At 36.5% G+C, this 13762-nt stretch overlaps 2 protein-coding genes and 1 long non-coding RNA gene across 4 annotated transcripts in view; 1 reads left to right on the top strand and 2 right to left on the bottom strand.

The window, feature by feature from the left end:
• LOC109347719 overlaps positions 1-9363 on the bottom strand; it is a 21467-nt gene extending 12104 nt beyond the window's left edge. Inside the window, exon 1 of the long non-coding RNA XR_002107635.1 lies at positions 8968-9363. This is a non-coding gene — a long non-coding RNA (uncharacterized LOC109347719). The remainder of the gene's footprint in view (positions 1-8967) is intronic.
• Positions 475-2438, bottom strand: LOC109347715 (T-complex protein 1 subunit delta). The gene has a single exon (XM_019587729.1). The coding sequence runs from the start codon at positions 2323-2325 to the stop codon at positions 721-723; it is 1605 nt and encodes a 534-aa protein (XP_019443274.1). The 5' UTR covers positions 2326-2438; the 3' UTR covers positions 475-720.
• Positions 4873-13762, top strand: LOC109347717 (protein DETOXIFICATION 16-like). Of its 2 annotated transcripts, XM_019587732.1 has the most exons (8): positions 4877-5264; positions 5808-6352; positions 6478-6564; positions 6655-6711; positions 7149-7387; positions 12813-12931; positions 13160-13246; positions 13356-13762. In XM_019587732.1, exons 1-8 carry the CDS (start codon positions 4965-4967, stop codon positions 13410-13412), a joined length of 1491 nt encoding a protein of 496 aa, XP_019443277.1. In that variant the 5' UTR covers positions 4877-4964; the 3' UTR covers positions 13413-13762. The 2 variants fall into 2 exon arrangements, with proteins under 2 accessions (XP_019443278.1, XP_019443277.1); XM_019587733.1 differs by lacking the exons at positions 12813-12931; positions 13160-13246; positions 13356-13762 and adding an exon at positions 12410-12481 and having other exon boundaries at positions 4873-5264; positions 7149-7461.

Raw genomic sequence — 13762 nt, 5'->3', positions numbered from 1 at the left:
GAAATTTGTCTCCCAAATTGCCATGGTTTAACATGACCTAAGATGACATGCCACTCCAAGAAAATGGAAAATCCCACATAACTTGGCACTTTAGTTTAAACAAATTTCCAGACACATATTTCTGAGTATTCTAAGAAATTGTTACAGATTTCAATTCAATTCTTTAATAAAAGGGTCTATGATTGACCAAGTTGGAGGTGGCACACAAAGATCATCAGTTCTAACTCCCCATAACAGTACTGAATATGTCTTATTCAACATCCCATAATTTCATGAATACTAGTAAATTTTGTGAAGCCTCACCTAAAAGCCTATGAGTATAACAAAAGTAAACAATCTTTGCATAATCAATACAATTCACATTAGTTATAGATGTTTTATTTTAGCAAGTACTGATAAATTAAACTCAAGGTCACATAAATATACAAGTATGGTTACTGGTTAGCAGAAGAAAGAGACAAGAGGAGGCAATGACCCTCAGAAAATGATCTATCATGGATTCGATGCACATTCGTAGAAGAAAATAACCTATTAAGCATCACAAGGATATCCAAAACTGTAAATAACAATAGCAGCCGAAGCAAATCAAAATTACTTAAACCGAAGTAACTAAAAAACACATAAGCTACGAACCCAGATAAAATAAAACAAAAGCACAGAAGCCAAAAAGATAATGATTCATTTTTCTCTTCTCCAAAACCCTGTCAATGTTAATAAAGACTACCTCACAGTTACAATATCATCAATCTTCAAAATCATCCGAACACATTCTGATGCTAAGGTGATAGCACTTGTACTAACCAACAGTGGCTGCACCACGTTCTCCTCCAAGATGTTAGTAATCTGACCCTTCCTGACATTGATTCCAGCATTAATCTCACCCTGTGCATGACGATTCCTTAGCTCAGTAACAATTGCAATCGGGTTCAACCCTGCATTCTCAGCCAGAGTATAAGGAATGACTTCAAGAGACTCAGCAAAGGCCCGAATACAGTAACCCTCCATCCCATGCAAGACCTTAGCCCATGCACCCAATTGCCTAGACAGCTCTATCTCCGGTGCACCTCCTCCAGCAATCAAAAACCTCTTACTCACCAAACACCTCACAACACACAAAGCATCATGCAAACTCCTCTCAGCCTCATCAATCACCAACTGGTTTGATCCACGAACAAGCACAGTCGTGGTCCTCCCCATATCCTTAATCCCAGTAATCTTCACAATCTTCCCTCCGTCACCCAAAGATACCTCCTCCACAAGATCAGCATGACCCAACTTCTCGGCCCGGAAATGCTCGACATTCGCTATAGGCAAACAATTCAAAGTCTTAGTAATAAACTCAATCTCATCTCTCTCCACATCCTTAATCACCAAGATCTTAGCCTTGGCCAGATAATGCAAAGACAAATCAGTAACAGCATCCCTCAGAATACTCTTTTGAATCAAAAGCACATTACAACCAGTTGCTTTAATCTTCTTAATCATACCAAGAATATAACTCCTCTCTTCCTTCAAAATCCTATCCATCTGAGAATAATCAGACACTACAATACTCTGTTCGATATCAGTTTTTGGCGGCGAAATCTGAAACTGAATCACACCAATTTTAGCATTTTCCATTCTGGTAGGTCCACCAGCAGCATGACTTACCTTCTTATCAAAGCACAAACCCTTCACTAGCTCCGTATCATCGACTGTGCCGCCGAGCTTCTTCACGATCCTAATATCACGAAGATCAACCTGCTCGGGTTTCTCCGGGTCCACGACAAAAGTGACAGCGTCGACGGCAAGGGGAGCAAGTAATGTGGAGTATTGACTAACGACCTTACTGTTAAGTGAAGTGCTTGCGGATTTCACGAGCGATTCGCGGTCGGAGAGTTCAACGGGTACTGCCATAGCGGCGAGAATATCGGTGGCTTTGACAGCGGCTTTGTGGAGGGCATCAGAGACGACGGTAGGGTGGATGCCGCGGGTGAGGAGGACGCGGCAGCTGTCAAGCAAAGCGCCAGCAATCACAACAACCGTGGTGGTTCCATCTCCGGCAGCGGCGTCTTGCGATTTCGAAAGATCAACGAGCATCTTCGCGGCGGGTTGGAGGAGTTGCATGTTGTTGAGAATGGTGGCGCCGTCGTTTGTGATGATAACGTCACCGGAGGATGTGGAGATCATCTTGTCCATACCCTTGGGGCCGAGGCTGGTGCGAACGGCGTCGGCGACGGATTTCGCGGCGGCGATGTTAACATGACGGATGTCCTCCTTGCGCTTGTTGTCGACGTAGGATTCAGTCTTGGAAGATCGGGGTTGAGGAACTGCGATTGCCGCCATTTATGAAGAGATCGTAGAATTCGAAATTTGAAACCCTAACTTTCTTTTAGAGAGAGAGAGTGTGGTGTTGAAGTGTTCTTATTAGTGCTTTTAGAAACTCAAGTATGTTGAGAAAACACTACACAATGTTCCAACTTCCAAGGGGTTGTTGCTACTTCTTGCTGGATTTGGGCCCATATATATTTGGGCCAATGCTCATCATTTAGTTTCTTTTATTGGAGATACTTCTATGGAACAAGTTATTTTAATTTTCGACTAAGTTTTTAAAATCTTATAAATACTTAAAGATAAAATACGAACAAGGTATTGGTCTCGCAGTGTAAGACTCCGCTACATCTTCAGGGTGATCAATAAATCAAAGTTTCAATTCTTGTAAATGACACTTATTGAAATGGACAATCATACATCTTGAAAAAGATTAATTTTCTATCATACCAACGCCTTATTAGTAATAAATAACTCCACAATATTTATAACAACCTTTTTTTCACTTTTAGAAAATCAAGTAGGCAGAAGTGAAGGTTCTGAATATTTAAGGATGTTGGTGATCTAATGAAGGTGTATAAGTCCCACTACATTGATTCAACTACCTACAATTGTATGCCTTCATCTATTGTATAAGAGTTCATTTTGTTTGAAGTAAAGTTAAGGCAGAGGATACTCATGTCACTAAATAGATTGAATGTTCATTATATGTTAATAATCAATTGTGAGAATGTATAACGTCAAAAAATATATTTCGACAAACAAGATGAAGTACATAATAAAAAGTAAAATTCAAAAATTATAAAAAAAATGTACAAACTAAAAGTAGTATTATATACGCTGGTGTGTTGACAGACATTGCTATATTTATCAGCTTTGTAATGTGTAGTCTAGATACTATAAATGTCAAATATAGTAAATTATGTTAGATATTGTAATTTACAGTTAAATATATTCAATTTGGGTAATTACTTGATCTTATTTTTTTAAAATGAACATTCTATTTTAAATTTGCAGTTGACTATAAAGGCATTTAATTATATACATACATTTATATTCCATCAAAATTATAAAGACACTTTTAATTTATTAATTAGTGGAGTTACACTTTACTGCATTTAAAAAATAATGAAGATAATAGTTTTCAACATAAGAGAATAAATTAATTGATAAACTATATTGCATTGGTTTGTAACTGCCTAAATTGGTATTTGAACATTAGGTATATGATTAATTTAGTAATAAGGACAAAATAAGAATATAAAAGTTATATTAGTTCAATTACCTAAATATTTTTTAGGCATATTTTATCTTTATACAGAAGTATGGATATATATATATATATATATATATATATGTATAAATAGAACAATTAATGACCAAAAAATATATTTTTTACACCCTCTATTTCTATTTAATGTTGTTTAAATCTCTTATTAGTCACTAACAAATTCTGTACTGATATCTACAACCATATCATTCTCTTTAGGAAGTTATTGGTCATACAAATGAGTTTGAATGAGTTTTGATAGTGCATTACTCGAACTCGTTTCGTTATTTCATTTTTGGATTTAAACCCACTTCATATCTATACTGATTCATGTTGAGTCTGCTATCTATGAGTCTTTGCGTACTTGTTGGATATATAATACCCACAAATTTAAAAAACATTATAAAATATTTCCGAGTAATTTATGTAATTATGTATTTGTTTCTTACAATTTTATATGTTATTAGGTAATCAACGAGAGAGAAAACTATAAAACATATTTAAAGTTTTAAACACATTTTAAATTTACTATTTTAACATTGTGAAGTAAAATTGATCTAGTAAGAATTAATCAATCAACAAAATATTATATTATACATATAAATTAACATCATAATATCACATCACTACTTAATAATATACATAACAACCTAACAATACTTTAGTGGATGCGGGTAGCCGTAGGTCTAGATATCTCAATTATCTACGAGTCCAAAAACATGAAGCCAAACCCATTACAAATATTTTTTAGATAAGTTTGTATTTAAAATTGATGAAGATACACATATTTATCTTAATTGATTGTTATAAAACAATAAATCACTTTGTATCATATTACCTTGAATTTCAGTTTGAATGAGTCTTCATCACAGCTAAACTCATTTCGAATCTGTCTCCTCTTACATGTTTTACACGTTTTGTTGTGTTCCTTTCACGATGTCTCTTTAGGAATGAATTAATTTATTCCAAATTTTATCTCCTATATTATCATAGGTAAATTAAAAAATTTGAACATTCATTATTTTAATTTTATTATTATTGGTATCTCATAGTACATCTTTGTTCCTGGGGAACCTCCTCATCAAAGTTATTATTGTTCTTTGAAAACTTGATTCCATTCCATCTCATTATATTTCTTGATTTATGTTCTCACTCTATTAAATACATAACTAGTATAGACCTGAATTATTTATATCCTTGCATAACATCAATCATTGTTCCATTTAATATTGCTATTTTGTCCCTATCATGTCTATGATTTGTCATTATTATATATATATATATCCTAGTTGCAAAATGCAAACCAAACTCTTAGGCACATTATATTGTCAATGCTACATAACTAACAAAAACAATGTATGGCTAAGAATTGAAAGAGATAAACATGGAGAGAGAACACCAAATTGCAACACTCAAATCTCCATTGATTGAAAACTCAGGAGAAGATAGATTCATAGTTGATGATGAAGAACATAACAAGTCAAATGGTATAGGAGATAGAACAGAAATCATTGAAGAAGTGAAGAAACAGTTATGGCTAGCAGGACCTTTGATATCTGTGAGCCTCTTAAATTATTGCCTACAAGTTATATCTGTTATGTTTGTAGGACATCTTGGGGAATTGGCTCTTTCTGGAGCTTCCATGGCCACTTCTTTTGCCTCTGTCACAGGTTTCAGCTTATTGGTGAGTTCAGTTTATTGGATACTCCGCTCAAAAGACTAGTCATCCAGGGAAATTGTCCAAGTTATTATAAATGATTCATCGTCTCAAGTATAATTTTTTTTACTTGGTAGTTATAAGTGACCTAACATTGTTATTATATTAGAATAATTAGGCCTAACTTGATAAATCACTAGATGCTTTGTCCAACTTATTATGACTAATGCATATGCTATAATATCATTATAGTATATAAGCTCTAATACATCCAACTCCACCCCAAAAGTCAATATACATAAAGAATATGGTCCAATACACGAGGCTTCCACTTAGTAAGGTTTGGGAGGGTAGATGTATGTAGCCTTACCCTACAAGTGGAAAGACCTTTTCCACAATTTAAACCTATGACCATCATGGTCACTAAGCAACAACCTTACCATTACGTCAACTGCACCCTCAATTTCATTTTTTCCACGATTTGAACCTGTGACTTTGTAAGGAAGCATTGTATAATGGTGTTTGTTCTGATCTTATCTATTATTGGCTTTTCATTTTTGGTTAAACCAGATGGGATTGGCAAGTGCCTTGGACACCCTATGTGGCCAATCATATGGAGCAAAGCAGCACAGAATGTTAGGCATACAAATGCAAAGAGCCATGTTCATTCTTATGCTTGTGAGCATTCCACTTTCATTCATTTGGGCAAACACAAGATCCATTCTACTTTTCCTTGGCCAAGATCCTGAAATATCAACAGAAGCTGGAAACTATGCACAACTAATGGTTCCAACCATTTTTGCCTATGGCCTTCTTCAGTGCTTCAACAGATTCTTACAAACGCAAAATATTGTATTTCCGATGATGTTATTTGCAGGATTGACAACTTTACTGCATATTCTTGTATGTTGGTTTATGGTATTCAAGTCTGGACTTGGAGGCAGAGGCGCCGCCTTAGCGAATTCGATATCTTACTGGGTTAATGTTTTGATGCTCTCACTCTATGTCAAGTTTTCTCCTTCATGTAAAGAAACTTGGACAGGGTTTTCCAAAGAGGCATTGCAAAATATCCCTCAATTTCTCTTGCTTGCTATACCTTCAGCAGTTATGGTTTGGTAATTACATTCACTAATATTTTGATCACACCTATTACAGTATATCAATATTTAGTGTTTTGATACTTTTCTTAACATTTGTATCCTTCAAATTCTGAGATCTTAATGTTTTTTATGCTGAAAAGCTTGGAAATGTGGTCATTTGAATTGATGGTTCTACTTTCTGGTCTTCTTCCAAATCCGAAGTTGGAAACATCAGTACTTTCTGTCTGGTATGTTTCATATTTGAGATACTTTTCACACACTTTGATATAAATACTTGACATGATTATTTTCATCAATCTGTTGTGGGTTTTTGTCAGCTTGAATACAGCTGCAACTGTTTGGATGATCCCTTTTGGACTCAGTGGAGCTGTAAGGTTAGTTTCTCTTATAACCAGCTATTCAAATTACGAACCACATTACCTGATGCAGCCGCAGTAGTACAGTTGCATCACACTATGATTACAATATGACACCAAATAACAATGATGTGGTTGTATCTTGCCACAGTGCAACTGTATTTGGGCTGCATCAGGTGGCATCAGACTGCATCGAATTCAATACTATTTTTTTATTTACAAAATAATTCACAACGCAGCAGCTGCAATTTGTATCGCAATGGCCACAGTAACTACAATCGCACTGCAGTGACCGCAATATAAACACGGCTTATGATGTTTTACAATTCAGTGGCAACTCTAACTTTTTGCACAAGTAAATATATGCTAAGCATCCTGATATTTTCCTAATTTGTATGTTGAAAAGTTTCCCTTGCTTTTGTATATAGTTCAATCATGTTCCTTCATTCTTGCAGCACTCGTATCTCAAATGAACTTGGAGCTGGTAATCCGAAAGCTGCACGTTTAGCAGTGTTTGTTGTCTTAGCAATGACATTGATTGTGGCCATCATAGTTGGAACGGTGATAATACTAATACGCAATGTTTGGGGATATGCATATAGTGATGAAGTAGAAGTGGTCAAATATGTAGCAATTATGATGCCAATTCTTGCAACATCCAATTTTCTGGATTCATTTCAATGTGTTCTTTCAGGTTTTTTCATGTTACCCATTTCTTCCATTTATTTTGTAAATAATATCGACAGGTTGTTGCTTAATAACCATAAGGTCACCGTAAGAAATAAGGAATAGGAGAGTTCAGAAGAAGAGAATGAGAATAAGGTAAATCAGAAATTGTATTATTGATATTGTAATTTACAAAGAGGAGATGACAGACTAAACAACTTCCGTAATCAATTAATAACCAGAGCACTTCTAATATACCCCCTGAATCCAAGGCTCCTCAAGAGATGAAGAACTAGTTAATCTGCTGAGTTGTAGTCTTGAATTCTTAACTGATTTTTGAGAGTAATGAATTGAGTGTTAGGTAGGGGCTTTGTGAAGATGTCAGCAGTTTGAAACTCTGAGAGAATGTGCCTGACAGTAAGTGTCTTGCTTTGTATTTTATCTTTGACAAAGTACAAATCTAGCTCAATATGCTTGGTACGGTTGTGCAACACAGGATTGTGAGACATAGGCACATAGCTACTGTGCTTAAGTTGTCACAGAAGATAATAGGAGTTTGATAGGTGACCTGCTGTTCTTTGAGCAGAGACTCAAGCCACATGATTTCTTGAGAAGCCAAGGCTAAGCTTCTATATTCTGCCTCAGTGTTGGATCTAGATATAGTGCACTGTTTCTTTGACCACCAGGTGACAACATTAGGACCCAAGTAGAGACAAGCTCCTGATGTAGACTTTCTATCATCAATGTTTGAGGCCCAATCAGCATCACAGAAGGCTACAATGGATAGATTGGATAGATGTCCAGCAGGTTTCACTGTTAATCCCATAGTCTGAGTTCCCTGGAGATATCTAAGGATTCTTTTTACTGCTGTCTAGTGAAAATTGCAAGGTTTGTCAAGAAATTGACACACCTTGTTCACACAGTAGGTGATGTCTGGTCTGGTGATAGTGGTATATTGAAGGGCACTAACAATGGATATATAGAAAGTAGGATCTTCAAAGAAGTCAGTTCCATACTTAGTTAGTTTACAATTGCTAGCCATTGGTGTAGGAAGAGACTTAGAGGAAGAGAGATTAGCTCTTTCAAGAAGATCATTGATATATTTAGCTTGAGACAGAAATAGAGACCCATTCTTTTTGTGTTTAACTTGAATACCAAGAAAATAATCCAGAGGCCCTAGTTGTTTGAGAGCAAACGTTGAACTCAAATCCTTGATGAGATTTTGAACATGGGAGGAGGATGATCCGGTAACAATTATGTCATCAACATACACCAAAACATACAGTTTGTAGGTTTGAGAGGTGTGAATGAAAAGAGAATTATCACATTTGCTAATTTGAAAACCAAGCTTGATCAAAGATTCTTTTAACCTCTCAAACCATTGCCTTGGAACCTGTTTTAGATCATAGATGGCTTTGTGTAGTTTGCACACAAGAGATTTGTCCTTGTTTTGAAACCCTGATGACTAATTCATGTAGACTTCTTCATCAAGAATGCTATTTAAGAAGACATTATTTATGTCAAGCTGCTCAATCATCCATTGATGAGAAACAGCAAGGGTAAGAAGTACCCTGATTGTGATTGGCTTGACTTGTTGATTGTTCCAACCTAGCTTTGTACTTGTTGATTGTTCCATCTGGATTTTCTTTGACTCTAAAAACCCATTTGCACCCAATTGCTTTCTTGTGAGGTGGCAGAGGCATTAGAGACCATGTTCCCAATTTTATGAGTGCATCATATTCTGATTGTATTGCTTGCTGCCATTCAGGGATAGCTAATGCAGCTCTGGCACTTACTGGTTCAAAGTGAACAAGGTGAACTCTAGGATATATAGTTCTGAATATCCCAGATTTTGATCTTGTTTGCATGGGATGAGAGGATAGAGGAACATAACTAGTAGTTAAGGGCAAGTGGTTGGCAGAAGAGGAAACAGAACTGTTTGGTTCCAGTGTGTGGTTGGTGGTTAGTGAGGGAGTCTGAGAATTTGGAGATGAGAGGAAAATAGGAGAATTTTGTGTAGGTAGAGAACCAAAATTATTTGTGAATTCAGATGTTTCTATGGAGAGAGTGTCTGCAACATGAGGATTGAATATAGGAGAAATGTGACAACCATTAAGAGATGATGTTGAGTGCCTATCACCACTATTGGATTGATCCTTACCTTTGGCTGCAAAGGGAAAGATATTCTCATTAAAAATAACATCTTTTGAAATGTAGATCTTCTCATCATGTGACATGCACTTGTAGCCTTTGTGACTAGAGGAGTAGCCAAGGAAGATACACTCTGAACTTCTGGGTTGAAGCTTGTGTCTAGTATAGGCCTGAGAAGAGGAAAGCAGGCACAACCAAAAACCTTGAATAATGTATAATCCGGTGGATGACTGAAAAGAAGTTCATGAGGGGATTTGTTGTTAAGAGTAACTGATGGTATTCTATTAATGAGGAAAACAATTGTTGTAAAGGCATGATCCCATAGATTTAAGGGAAGATGAGCATGAGCTAGTAGAGTTAGCCTAGTTCCTTGTACAGTTCCTTGTTGATGGTGAGTGTGAGGACAAGAAATTCTATGAACAATCCCATGACTTTTAAGAAAGTTAGTAAATGGACGAAATTCACCCCATAGTCATTTTGGACAGCTTTAATAGTGACCTGAAATTGAGTTTGGACATAGATTAAGAAATACTGAAACAGTGAGAGTGTTTCAGATTTCTGTTTGAGTAGAAAAATCCATATGTGTCTGGTGTGGGCATCCACAATGGAGAAGTAATACCTGAATCGTGTTTGAGAATAGACAGGTGCAAGGCCCCATAGATCAATATAGACTAAGTCAAAAGGGAATTTGTAAACAGTAGAGGAATTTGCAGAGTGAATTCTATGTGATTTACCAATACAACAAGATGAACAGAAATCAAACACAATTTTATTATTGTGTGAGATTTTGCAATTTTCCAAAACATTCTTAACAAAGATTCATGGGGATGACCCAACCTAAAGTGCCAAATGGAAAACACTGAAGTATGTGAGCTAGGCTCAGTACACAAAGTAATACTAGATTTATTACAAGATGATGAGTTAGACTTATTACAAACATTGAAACTAGGCCTATTACAACTAGAAGAAGCAACAGTATAAGAGGACACAGAAGTGTATAGAACACCTCGAAAAGCATAGAGTCCTTCCTTGGTGAGAAATCCTTTTAGTAATATGTCATTAGAATCCTGTGATTTGACATAACAAACATTAGGATGAAATTCAAAATAACAATAATTATCTTTTGCAAATTGTGACACACTCAAAAGATTCTTGGTAATGGGGGGAACAAGAAGATTATTTAATTTGAAGGTGTTATGTGAAGTGGCAGCAGTGGTGAAATAAGAAGTGCCAACATAAATAATAGGAATTCCAGTTCCATTACCCATGTATATCTGATCATGAGAGAACATTTCAGTTGGTTCATGCAACAAATCTGGATCAGCAGTCAAATGATTGGTGGCCCCAGAATCAGGGTACCACGTGACCTTCTTGGTGGTCATGGCAGAAGGTGAAATGTGATGTGGTGCTGTTGCAGTCATTGCATAATGAGATAGAGACTTTCTTGCAGAGTGAGTTGGGTCAGGCCCAAGTAGAGAACTATCATGAGTTGGATAATGAGAGGGCCCATGATTGTATGACTGAGGAGGCCTAGAATAGAAGTCATTGTTGAAGTCAGGAAGAAAGTGGGCTGGAAAACGTGAGTGAGGCCCATTTTGGTTTAAAAAATGAAGTGGCTAACGTGGCATGGGATAAGAAGAAGGGGAATAAGATGCATCATAATTCGGTGGAGCATAGTAGCAAGAGATGACATCATGACCTGATCTATTACTGTAGATGCAGAATAAGGAAGAGAACCTTCTAGAACTTCTTCCACCTCTATTCCGACCACCACGACGACCTCCACGACCTCCTTGATAGCCATGAAAATTTCCACATCCATTCGTGAATCCTGGATTTTGCGATTCAGACCTGGGCGAGAAGTGTGAAGGAGGAGTTTGCGAAGGAATAGAAATGTGTCTTGAGAACGAGTTAACCATTTTTGAGGATGGGGTGTGATGTAGAATGAACAGTAACATTAGCCGAGAGAACACTGGAGAGTGCTTTCTTTACCTTTATTCTTCTCAAGTCGAGATTCAAAGGTAAGCAAGAAAGATTCAAGGTTATGAACAGAAGGAAGATCCAACTGGCTTTCGACGGAGGTGATAACTGGTTGATATTCCTCGTTGAGTCCATCGAGAATATAATCGATGTGTTCAGCAGTAGAAATCGGTGTACCTATGTAGATGAGAGCATCCACAAGTCCTTTAATCGTTGTGAAGTATTCAGAAATTGAACTCGAGCCCTGTGAGATGGAACGAAGTTGAGAACGCAACTCTGGCGACTACGTGCTTTCGTTTGGGAGTTGCAATAGGAATCAAGTTCCTCCCAAAGTTGTCATGAGTGGCGACATCCAACAACACGCGGTTGAAGTCCTTCAGACAGAGAGTTCAAGATCCAGGAAAATACTGTTTGATCTAGTTCTTTTTAGCGTAGATACGCTGGATTGATGCGATTGATGAGACGATCATCTTCCGTGAGAAATTTGTGAGGAATCTCAGTTCCTAAGACAAATCTGTTAGCTCTATTAGAAGTTAGAGTTATGAGCATAAAATGGCGTCACACAAAGTAATTTTTCTTCGATAGTTTGACAGATGGAAGAGGAAGAACAAGAGGAGAGGAAACCGCTTGAAGCTGTGAAGGGAGAACGCGGTGGTGAAGCAGGAATCGTACCAGTGTTGGTGGTTGTGGCTGCCATGGCGTGATACCATGTAAGAAATAAGGAATAGGAGAATTCAGAAGAAGAGAATGAGAAAGAGGTAAATCATAAATTGTATTATTGATACTGAGATTTACAAAGAGGAGCAGAGTCCTTTATATAGGGAGAGATAGAGAGGATTTCATTTCTAACAAACTCTAACTAAGAGTAACAGACTAAACAACTTCCATAATCAATTAATAACTAGAGCACTTTTAATAGTCACAAATTCAAAACTTGGAAACAGCCTCAATGGCCTCAATGATACGAAAGGGCTGATATAGAAAAATAGTTGTTACCATTCCATTTCATTAGTAGCCACTAAGGGTGGAAATATGTCAGACCATATATTACCCGGTGTATACCAGGCTAGGTTAGACCAGATTTTTTTAATGAATATATTTAAACAGATTAACAGGTGAGGTCAGACTCCTATGTTTATATAGGTTCAGTCTGTTTAAGGCAAAGTCTGATCTTACCTGTTTCTACCCTTAGTAGCCACTCCACTCAGTAAACTTATGGTGGTGGTTTAATTGAAATTGCAAGTTCAGTCCTTTATTATAGATTTTTATTTAAGAGAATTGATCTTCATTTTTTCCCACACTTGTGAACTCTTATAATGCAGGTGTTGCTAGAGGATGTGGATGGCAGAAAATTGGTGCCATTGTAAATCTGGGGTCATACTATTTAGTTGGGATCCCAGCAGCTATTGTATTAGCTTTTGTTTTGCATATTGGTGGGAAGGTAAAAGAACTTAATTCTTTATGTAATAATAAACTTAATAGGAATCAAATCCTAGAGCCAACTGGTGCATAGATCCGAAGTATTGTATTACTTTAACTTGTAAAACGATCAATTATTGATCTCCTCATGTATTGGCTGACCATCCATTGTGCTCAGTTTAATACAAGTTTTTTTGTCGGAAAAATCCTAGAGTCATATTCACATAAAAATTGCAATAACTTTGTGTAGGGGCTCTGGCTGGGGATTGTATCTGCACTCATTGTTCAAGCAATGTCTCTACTCATCATTACTATACGTACTAACTGGGATCAAGAGGTGAATTTTTGCATTTCTGTTTTATATCTCTCATCCTTCGATTTTTTTGTGATGTTGTTTGGGTACTGATGTGCCTATATTTTTTTCTTAACTTATGTTTCTTATTCAGGCAAAGAAGGCTACAGATAGAGTTTATGATACAATAATACCAGAGAGAATAGCATGAGCATAGTCACATGAGGCTGCAACATATTTGCATTGCAATATAAACATTATGAATAATTTCTGTTTGGATGAAAGGAAGAGAAAAATTGTTAATGTTAGCCATTGTTTGGATAGAAAAGTCTAGGTACAATATTATGGCTGACAGCATAATTTTTTAATGTAGACACATTGGTGGGTATTCTGATTGTCCAAAACAGAAAATAGAGAGACTTAGGCACTTTGTGATAGCTTAGGTACACACATTTATGATATTCTATTATGTATGGATGAGTTACTTGCCTCTTAAGATATCTTAGGACATACTAGACAATAAATAGATGTGTATCAAGGGCATTCTACACACTCAGAGAA

Source organism: Lupinus angustifolius, chromosome LG05 (assembly GCF_001865875.1).
Source record: "Lupinus angustifolius cultivar Tanjil chromosome LG05, LupAngTanjil_v1.0, whole genome shotgun sequence".
Classification (NCBI taxonomy): Eukaryota; Viridiplantae; Streptophyta; class Magnoliopsida; order Fabales; family Fabaceae; genus Lupinus; species Lupinus angustifolius.
The sequence above is the reverse complement of the archived record's forward strand: the minus strand, read 5'-3'. Positions and strand labels throughout refer to the sequence as shown.

What these genes read in the sequence shown, in the direction of transcription:
- LOC109347715 (XM_019587729.1), bottom strand. Translation starts at nt 2,325, where the DNA reads ATGGCGGCAATCGCAGTTCCTCAACCCCGATCTTCCAAGACTGAATCC.
- LOC109347717 (XM_019587732.1), top strand. Translation starts at nt 4,965, where the DNA reads ATGGAGAGAGAACACCAAATTGCAACACTCAAATCTCCATTGATTGAA. An exon ending in ACATCAGTACTTTCTGTCTG is followed by an intron (nt 6,565 to 6,654) that starts GTATGTTTCATA and finishes GGTTTTTGTCAG; the next exon opens with CTTGAATACAGCTGCAACTG. An exon ending in GTACTAACTGGGATCAAGAG is followed by an intron (nt 13,247 to 13,355) that starts GTGAATTTTTGC and finishes TTTCTTATTCAG; the next exon opens with GCAAAGAAGGCTACAGATAG.